This window comes from Seriola lalandi, unplaced genomic scaffold (genome assembly GCF_002814215.2).
Source record: "Seriola lalandi dorsalis isolate HSWRI2012SDOR001 ecotype SW California unplaced genomic scaffold, Sedor1 jcf7180002054353, whole genome shotgun sequence".
Classification (NCBI taxonomy): Eukaryota; Metazoa; Chordata; class Actinopteri; order Carangiformes; family Carangidae; genus Seriola; species Seriola lalandi.
This window is the reverse complement of record NW_019524906.1, coordinates 1,080,087-1,090,637: the sequence shown is the minus strand read 5'-3', so window position 1 is coordinate 1,090,637 and position 10,551 is coordinate 1,080,087. Positions and strand designations below refer to the sequence as shown.

Here is a 10,551-nt window from a genome sequence, read left to right as displayed (position 1 = left end):
GTCAGGGGGAGGTGGAGGATGTTGGGGGGGTGGGGGGGTGAAAAAGACCTGAGAGGAATTGAAGCAGGAAAAACGGTGCAGGATGAGTAAATTCTGTCTTTGCAAAAAGAAAAAAAAAAAAAAGGACAGAGACAAAGACGGCTATGAAAGGGAAGGAAGGGTTTCAGCAGACGTGTGGCATTAAATTAGGCGAGTGAGCACCTGGTATGGCAACACAGGGAGTTGTGGAGATGGAAAACACACACGAAATCACACACAGAGTCCAGACAAAGGCTTGGCCATCAACGGTTGTTTACTGAGTGCAGCTCCTCCCCTTGTGCCACCTGTTACTGTGGTTCAGCCTAACAAATGTTTAACCCTCTCAAAGAATCCCCAGGCAACAGCCAACAGTGCACCTCCATCTATCCACAGCCTGTGCACTGCATGCTGGGAACAGATCAGATTAGGGCCACAACATTTCTTTTCATTATATTTCTATGTAGATTAATTGATTTAGAGCTCAAACAATTATTCGAGTTTCTGGTTTGCGGAACAACAGAAATTTAATTGGCAACTGTTTTGATAATCGATTGATTAGTAAGAAGTAAAAGTGCCAAATGACTGCTTGTTCCTGCTTCTCAAATGCCACATATTTGATGCCTTTTGTTGTCTTATATGACAGTAAACTGAATATTATTTGGTTTTGGAGTACTAGTCAGATGTCAGCTTGGTCTCAGGGATACTGTGATAGGCATATTGAACTATTTTCTGATATTTTGTGGACAAAACTATGAATCTATAATGAATAGAATCATTAGTTGCAGCCCAATTGAGTCCAAATCCCCCAAAATATTCAATTAACAAATAGGTAAAAAATAGAAAAGCTCATAGAAAATTCTCACATTTAAGAGGCTGCAACCAGAGAATGTTTCAATTCCCAAATGCATTCATACTGATTTTGTGAATGTGGTCTATTTTTGGATGAGGTGCGACTTCCTAAAGGAAATGTCAGATGCCCATATTTGACTCCTCCATCTCAACCATCATCATGACAGCTCTCGTCAGTGAGCCGAGAGCCGAGTGGAGTCAGTGAAGCACTGCGATGTGAATGACGCACTTGTGGCACTAAATCTGTGACACTCCGCGGGCAGTGCACCCGGATTGGCATGAATCGCAGATGTTCAGGGTTGTGACCTCTGGCTGGGGAAAAGCAAAATGTCTGCAACAACAAGGCTGAGTGTATCACTTCCTGAAAGACTGTTTGTCTGTGATTGCAAGGGTGTGCGTGTGTGTGTGTGACCGTGTGTGTGTGTGTGTCAGAGACAGAGAAGACAGAGACTCATTCTTCTGCTCTCTTTAATGTGAGCAAGAATGTGTGTGCGTGTGTGTGTGTGTGTGTGTGTGTGTGTGTGCGTGCCTGCCTGCCTGCCTGCCCGCTCGTCAATATGTATGCTTTCTTCATCACAAAGCTCCAGTCTTTTAATCATTCATATTGAGTTACTAAAGATGTGCCATGTTCTTATAATCAAACACGATTCCTCAACAAAGTGCTCTTTTGAGGAACATCCAAATTCCAGCAGAAAAGAGGACTATAAGATGTGCAGATCTCTTTTAGGAAATAAACATGATTAAAAGGGATTGTGAAGAGGAAGGACAGAAACACAACTCCAACAATTAAGACGACAAGAGAGACCACTTAAATTGCTTTACAGAGGTACAAGACTTCAGGCTGTTCCAGCTCTGTATGATACAGTATCATCTCGCTGTCTTTTTGAGAGTCAGTATTCATTTGCATACGAGTGTGGGTGTGTGATACGCACACAAATGGGCCTGCATATGAGTTTTTTACGCGTGGCTATGATAGCAGATTCACCATCCAGGGGTGAAGCCAACCAGCGATCCAGCTAGTCAGAGGCCTCCAGTTCTGGGAGTCTGGCCAGGGCTCCAATCCCACCACATTCCCCTGGATTAGCTGTCAACTGGTCCCCAGATCTGAGGATTAGCACATTATATTCCATTATCTTTCCCAAACTGGAGAGTCCACAAAGTCTACATCATCGCTCTCAGTGAGGGCCAGTAGGACAGGGCTGAGTAAGAGCTGCCTTCAAACCGGGCCAAATTGAGCCAAACTGAGCTGAGCCAAACCAAATCTGTAACTAAGACTCTACTCTGGCTCAATGTTGCCTAGCAACCAAATTAGTTCCAGGAAACAAATAAGCAAAACTGTATTTCTAAATATCAATTTTACAGCGCCGGGCCGGTATTTTCTCACTGTTATCCACAACAAACTGACAGCGTAGCTACCAGGAAAGACCGTCAATTATATAAAAAAATAAAGCATAAATAAAACAATCCTGGTTTATCTTGCAAACATTCCTCTTTCCCTATTCCTGCTGAGCAACACACAGAGCGGAGTGTGTGTGACTCCTGGGAGCCGTGTTGTTTTTCACTCTGTGATCCAGGGCGACTCGGGGGAATGAGGGAGCCGTTATCAGCAAGGGGCCGTGATAGAGACTTGATCAGGCCGTCGGTCTGCGGGGACCAAGGAGACAGAGTTAATCAGAGACAGACAGACCCCTCATCACCCCGGGGATTCACACGCTTTGACCCTGACACTCTCTCTCCCTCTCTGTCACACAAATACACAAAGACACACACACACACACACACACACACACACACACACGCAGTAACCGACGCAAAAGTACATGTGCTCACTCTCACCTGCTCATGCTTTTTATGTTGTCTTAGCCTCAGCCACACCCTCTGTGTACGCACACACACTTTACTGTCACGCTTTACTGTTGACTGTTAAATCTCAAGTTCCAACATCTATAACAGTATACAGACCAAATCAATATAAGTAAAATGAATAATATTCCTTTATTATAAAATAGCATTACTAAAACCCTGCAGTCCCCTGAGTCACTCATTACCAACTCCTGCTGTGCAGCCAAACACTGACATCTAGAATAATTCCATTAGATAAAATTGTGAAACAATAAAATCATAGTCTTGGATGAGAATATTTCACTCAGTGTAAACATCATAAAGCTTCAATAACAAATTGAAAAAAGGTGGTAGAAGATGATTTTTCTAACCGTCACACTAAATAAGGGGAAACAAAAAGGGAAACTAACAACTAATTGTCTGATGCGTCGCCAACAAATCCACAGTTTCAGTATGACGGCACGGGTCACTCTGACCTCCTGAACTTGAGCCAGGTCAAAAGGTCAAACAACACCGTCTGAATCATTGAACTAAGTTATGTGTTTGTCTGTTGAAGAAAAAGAGCTCACCAGACCTCATAGCCTCTTTTCAAGTCCTTCACTCCAATTTAAGTCTATATTTCATTGATTCCCTCTATGGTCAAACACAAAACAGAATTAGTGATCCTGACTGATTAATGTCACCACAGACTGAAACACATGGACTATTAAAATGCAGCTTGTACAGTGGCAGAAATTGGAAGCTTGAAACTTCTGCCGTATATTGACCGGGCCTGTCAAACTGGAGCTGTTAAAGAGCTGACATGCAGGTATCCAGCTGGCCTACCTCTGGAGAAAGGTGTAGGAAATTATATGGCATTTAGATTAATTAGACACAGTTGTCAGATTTAATTAACTACTAGGTTTAATTAACCATGTAATTAATCTTATGGTTGTCCAACACACGCACACACACACACACACACACACACACACACACACACACGCAGAGATGCACACATCAACCCGTGCCGATGCTCACACACACAGGCACGCACAAATGCATAGTACATGCACAACAAATGTAATCTGTTCAGCTGACAAGTGCTCACACTTTTACTGTCAAACCTCATAAGAGAGTTCAGCTGAATGGGCGAGTGGCTACGGGCTAATACAGCCTGAATGAAATGCGTATGGTAAGAATAGCACCTCTAATCCATTTCAGGTTTCACTTCTGCCAAGGTGGAACCATAATGAAGAGGCCTGTCCAGTCAACATTGTAACCCATGCCCATGTAATCCTTATTCAAACATGACTCAAGCAACATGAAGCAAATATTTGATATAGTAAGGACACGTTAAAAAAGGAACACATTCACGTATTAAAGGCTATAATCACAACAGAATAGTCATTTGTAATATTGAGAGCTGGAACAACAAAGACTCCACTCACACATCAACCAGCGCTTCAAAATCACGTGTGTGTGTGTGTGTGTGTGTGTGTGTGTGTGTGTGTGTGTGTGTTTGATAGGTTACTGATCGACTGCTCCAACTCTCCAGAAGATGAGAGGGTCAAGGGGGCTGTAAACCCTGACCTTTCATCGCCCTGTCCAGCCACTGCAGCCACGCCGAGCAAAGCCCTGTCCAGCTCTAAATGTGTCCTGTGTGTATATGTATTGTGTGTGAATGTGTGTGTTAATGTGCTCGTGTGATCAGCCAGCTGCTTTATGTGCTTTGACCTTTCACGAAACAGTGAGTGAACCAATAAATAGCCAGGCATTGCTGCGACCTTTCACCTCAGGCTGTCAGTTTCGCTAAGACCTGAGGGGTCAGGGGTCGGCGTTTGAGGAAGTGCGGGCAGCAGCTGAGTTACAGCGCTGTGCTGCTTACGTTAGATAACCGATCAAGGTGGGACGTGTGAAATGAGGCAGAATGCCATGAAGACCTCTGCTAGACTTTAAAAATTCAAAGATGGAAGTCTAAGGGCTTTCCCATAAAATATATAACTGGTGTTCATAGGTGCTGCATTTTTAAAAGCAGCCTATCCAGTCTGTCCCATCCAGAACAGAGGGTGCTGCAGACACAGCAGACATGCAGACAGCAAGAAACATGTCAAAACAAGAACCAGCAGCATTATCACAGTCAGAATAGTTTCTCTGATACACACTCTGCGTGTGCTCTCTGCTCATAACCATGTGTGAATGTGAGTGTCCAAGTGGTTGTTGTGTGTATATTTGTGCCCCTCGTACACAACCCGAGGGTTGGTTAAGTTCACTCACATAGTCATGGAAAGCCTTGGCCTCGCTGGAATGTTCGCATGTCTCCCTCCGGTCCGGGGCAGCGCAGTACAGATCCCAGAATACACTGTGCACACAAGACAAGAGAGCGACAGTAGTTAGACACTTTCCTGTGTGATCCAAAGACATATAATGTTCCTGCTTCTTGTGTTTCTGTTGTGGATATGGTTGCAAATCTCTAATGGAAACAAGTTTCGAGTTCATGTGGTTAAAGTGATCGGATGGAGAGGTCCAAAGAATCTTATATGACTACTAAAGCAGGTTATGTTAGAAATGTTTAAGTACTGGTATGAATATGAAAAACTAATGTCAATGATCACACATTATTCATTAGTTTTTATGAATCAAATCACAAGTGACAGCAGCAACAGCCTCTTAATATAAGAACCATAAAAGAACTTGCCAAAATTTAATAGTTTGGAGGAGACTGCTGAGAGCAAAACATGGGTTTCAAGTATCAATTTAATAAATGTCTTCAGTGTGAGAGCAACATGTGGGAATCTTCCGTCTTTTACTAAATAAAACACTATAAAAGCTTTGATATAAATCAGAAAATATCTGATCCAAAAACATGTAAACAAGACCTTCAATGCATTTGATGTTACCTTTCAATACTTGACAACAGAGCTGCAACTGATGAAAAACTGAAGTTATATATTTCAACTGCTTGTTTTGTCCGAACAACTGTCCAAACGAAACAATATGTACTTTATCATCATAGACGACAAAAAAACCCCAGCAAATATTCACATCAGTAAGCTGGAACCACTGATTTCTTTTTCACATATTACTTAAAAATGGACTTAATTGAATTGCTGTTGATCAATTAATTGATTAATCAACTCTGCATTTCAGCTCTTCTGTTTTTAACACTCAACAATAAAGACACATTTTGCTCAGCGCTCACAAAGTATTGAGGTTTGATAGCCCTATCAAAAAGCTTTGTAAAAATCAGAACCCTCTACAGTCAGATAAAGTGCAGATTCCATTTTGGCCACCGCAACCCGACAGTCCAGCCTGAAGCCTGCAGCTCAGCTCCACAGAGCTTTTATCCAGGAAGGACCAGCCTCCAAATGTTCCTCTCAGTCTGCCCAGCTGACCTGCAGGTTATTGTCCTATCAGCTATGATTATGTTACTTACTGCCCAATCAGCCATACTCATATTGGTTAATTAGACCAATCCCACTCCTCCAGGGCAGCAGGAGCCACCAGGTCCCACTCCAAATGGGCCCTTAATTACTGCGCTGAAATTAAGTACCTGGTAAGCCAGTCCACATTAAGGAGTTCTCCTTCTTCAAGATATTGATTTCATGGACAGTGTATAATAAATTTAAAAAAAAGAAAAGAAAAACAGAACTGCTGAACTCATGAGAGGAAATTCTTGCTGTCATTTAAAGGTGCAAATAAACTGTTACATGCATTCTTTGTGCTGATGTTAGGAACAGCCGTGACACTTGATATGACAGACTGCGAAATGGAGCAGAAAATATTAGCTGATTGCCCAGAACTGTCAGAGAATCGCTCAGTGGCACCCTGTCACATGTTGGTCAATTCCCACCGTAAAGGATGTTTGATTTTCATGGGTTAGTGTTATCATCTCCTAAATACAGTTATTACAAAATACTGTTGATCACTGATCTACACTTTCCCTTTTGCCTTTTGATTTTTGTTATTTGAGGGCATAACAAAACAAGAGTGCAACAATAGGTGTCCTAAAAATAAAAAGAACAATAAATTTCAACCCTGTGGCACACAGTACCAACCTCTCAAAGCATATGAACTAAAATAGAAATGTGTTATTAAAGTATTTAAAGATTAAAAGACAGAGTTGGTGCCCGGAGGCGTTCAGCGAGCACTGGGGTCCCCTCTAGACAAGGAGGGCGCAGAGGGAACAGAGAGGGACTGTGCAAAGACGGTGGTGAACACATATGGTGTGTGTGTGTGTGTGTGTGTGTGTGTGTGTGTGTGTGTTGTGCTGCCCTTCTGTCACTTGACAATGAAGCCAGTGTACATTATCATATCTATCGGTTGGTGTTAAAGAGATTGCTGCTCCGTCAGAGGAGCCGCAGCGAGAAGGCGCGGCCATCACAAATTCAATCAGCTCTCAGGGAAATGAAACGGGACGCAGGTTACAGTTTGTTACCGAAAAGACACAAGCAGGTACAGGCACAGGGGGTAGGGGCAAGGTGATCTAACATCTCCTGGCCTGTGCGTCTGAAATATATTGCGATTTGAACAGCTGACCTGCGTCTGTCTGAGCCACGCAGGGAGATTTCATTCTGTGTGTCTCTGCATAATCTGAAGCTGGATCACTAGTGGGCGGGACTAAACAGAGAAAGCAAGACTTTCATTATTCTCATCATTTTTTAGGTGGCTGACATAGGATGGATTTTTCTGGATAGAGTTAGAATGGGAAGAAAAGGAGATGAAAGGGGCCATTAGGTGAGAAGAGGTGTTATAATAGCAAGCAAAATTACTCTGGTTCTCTCCTAATTAAACACAGATTCTCTGAAAACTAAATTTTCAGGGTCATGGTGCCGTCAGGGGAAGAAAAATCTGTTTTACTGTGCCAGCTCATCTATTGCTAGAATGAATGTGACCATTGTTTGCTCTGATCTGACAGTCCCACCCACATTTAGGGGGTAAGCCCATGTCATAGTTGTTGTCGCTTCCTTTTCAACGACATTAATCTTTAGAAATTATCTGGGAAGTCAACATTCGCGGTTAATTAGCACCAGCAATCTGCAAGAAATCTTGTACTCTGCACACCCTTGTAATAGTAAATTTTCTATCCAATTATCTAATCATTTCAATCTAATCATCTCATCATGAGAAGCTCTTTATGGTATTATGGGCAGTAACTAGTGGTATTTGAGCCACACAACTCTGTGAAGAGGGAAACTTTTAACTGCTCTTACTTTGAAGGGTCACAGGAGAGATTTAAATTGCAGCTCAGAGTCATGCAAAGTCTTTTTTTTTTCATTCATTCAAATGAGAAACAAGGCTAAAGAAAAAAATGAGCTGGCACTGTCAGCACACACACACACACACACACACACACACACACACACACACACACACACACACACAAAAAAACACACACACTTTATATCCAGAACAGAGGAGGAAGGGATTAGCGTCCAGCCGTCCAGAAGAAGACAATTACTAAAATGAAATGCCATCACGATAATTATTTGCAATTAACTGTGGTCTGACAAAGCCAGTGGTTACAATGTGCTTTTCCATTATAATAAGGAGAGTAAACAAAGACACAGAAAGACAGGCTGCTGGTGGCAGGTCTACATGATAATCCTATGCATGTCTTTGGCCAGCCATCTAACCAGACATTAAGTCAGTCAGAAGAGAAAAGAAATAGAAATTAAGACAGAGATGGAGACAAATTGAGATAAGGAGGTCGACAGAGCATAACTGAAAGAACCAGAATCCAAAAAATAAAGTTACAGAAAGCCAACCATGCCGTCTCCTCCTCTTATCAGAGCAGACTCTTCTTAATGGGACAAAATGCTGCAATCAAAGAGCAGAGGCGGAGAAACACAACCCTTCCAGTTGTCTTTATTACCTTGACTCAAGTAGCAGCTATTCTCCTGGTAGCAGCAGTGCGTTCAGTGAGCGGGAGGAAACAACATCACAGTGCCATGTAAATCAGCAACACTCCCTTTGGACTGTGGCTAATAAATACAGCAACTGTCATTGCAAGAAGATTAACGGCTTAAGAGGAAGCAACAAAAAAATGAAGTTGCATGGGTGTTGTTAGACAGGTGGAGGATATTCCTGCACTCAGGCACAGACTTTTTGTACAGTCTGAGACAAAGTGATCACACATTCAAAATAAATTCATACAAAATAGGTAGCGATGGAATCACGGTGACACCTTAAACGCAACAGCAAGTTAAAATGGGTTGTTTCTGCAAAAGCACTTGACCATCTTCTCCGCTCTCACGACTTGTTTGCAAACCATCCCACATCTGTTTTGTGGAGCAGAGGTTGTATAAAATTGCAAAGTGCGACACAGCTTCTCCTGTTTTTGACTCCCCGTGTGTCCTTTCCCCCAAACATCAGTGTGTCAAACAGTTTTCAGTCGATGCTGTGAAATCACACGTTGAACTGGAAAGCTCTGCGTGGGTTTACTCAGGTGCACTGACCTGAACTGATTTTAGTCCTAAATTTGGCAGGTATGAATTGGTGGTGTAACCAGGCACCATTTATTCCAAACTCAACTACTTCAAGCAGTTTGTTGTCTGCGCTTTTAGGAAGTACCCGATATCTTCACTACCGTATCTCTACACGACTTGGATTGTATTTGGATATGGTGCATTCATGAAAGGCTGGCAGACAGAGAAGAACGCAAAAACTTCCTCCATTATTCCAAGATGGCTACCCCCACTGCTAACCTTGCAGCCACACCAGATAAGATAAAACGAGCCATTTTTGTTTCGTTACATATTTGTAGTTTAGAAACTGAGACCAAATGCGAACAGTATGAGTATAAACGTTGGATTATATTTAGACGCCAGTGATGGAGACTTTCCAGCCATTTTGCCACCATGTTGTTGACACCGTACTTCTTTTCACCAAGTGTGAAATATCAGAGCTGTCAGAAATTCCCAATGTCTCCAACTCTGAATTACAATTAGGAGGCTGATGTGAATGGTTTTTCCGACTCAGCTGCTCATATTTACAGTCTGAATGGTATGAAGTGTAGACAGAAGGATGAATTAGACAAGGAGAAGAGAAGGAGAAGGAGAATGGCGAAGAAGACTGTCTGGTACCTGTGTTTATAAAGAGCAGCCCAGACATTTAAGAGCAGAGCTTGGCTGTACTCTCACTGTTTTCTCTGCCCCTCACAAACAAGAATTTCAGCCAGAGGCTATCACACAGAGGATCCCTCTACATACTGTTGTTGTGCTGAGGTTTTTGTGTGTGTTAATGTTTTCTGTGATGGGGGGTGGGGGTGTGTATTGAGGATTCAGAGGCCATCCAGTGAAAACTGGTTAAAGCAATCGATTTTGGGATAAGGAGGAGACAACTAGCAGCAGCCAATAGAGAGGGAGCTAATGACACAATCAACACCTGCAGCCCTCGCTGAGCCTTTTCTTTATCCTTCCACCCATAACAACAGATGTGGATGAGTGACCCCCACCACCAGCCTCCCTCTTCCTCCCCCAACATCCCTCCCCCTCCCCCTCTTACAGCCACGGTCTTATTCTGAAGCCCCCCCCACCTACCAACGCTGTCCTACAGGAAACAGCCACAGAAACAGAGACAGGAGGGAAGAAAACCTCAGTGAGGAGCTGAGGAGGGGACGGCGGCGGTGGAGCTGGGGTGGCGGTGGGGTCGGGGTCTTAGATTTGGCTGTTTAACACAAAAGAGGCTGGAATGCAAAGAGTTAATCCGTTCGGGGGTCTCTCTTCCGCAAACAAAGGGACAGGCCTCCAGACAAAGGTTGAGGGAGGGGGAGCGAAGGGTGAGGGATGAGGGAGGTTGGTGGCTTTCCTACCATCTGGAGCTTTTGTTTTGGGGGAGGCTGGAGGTTGAAGGGGGGGGTGG

General features: G+C 43.2%; 1 protein-coding gene across 2 annotated transcripts in view; it reads right to left on the bottom strand.

Annotated features, from left to right (window-relative positions):
• ssbp4 (single stranded DNA binding protein 4) overlaps positions 1–10,551 on the bottom strand; it is an 83,036-nt gene that overhangs the window by 56,092 nt on the left and 16,393 nt on the right. For both annotated transcript variants that reach the window (XM_023408105.2, XM_023408106.2), the window contains exon 4: positions 4,966–5,050. In XM_023408105.2, the coding sequence (XP_023263873.1) occupies positions 4,966–5,050 (85 nt within the window). The remainder of the gene's footprint in view (positions 1–4,965; positions 5,051–10,551) is intronic.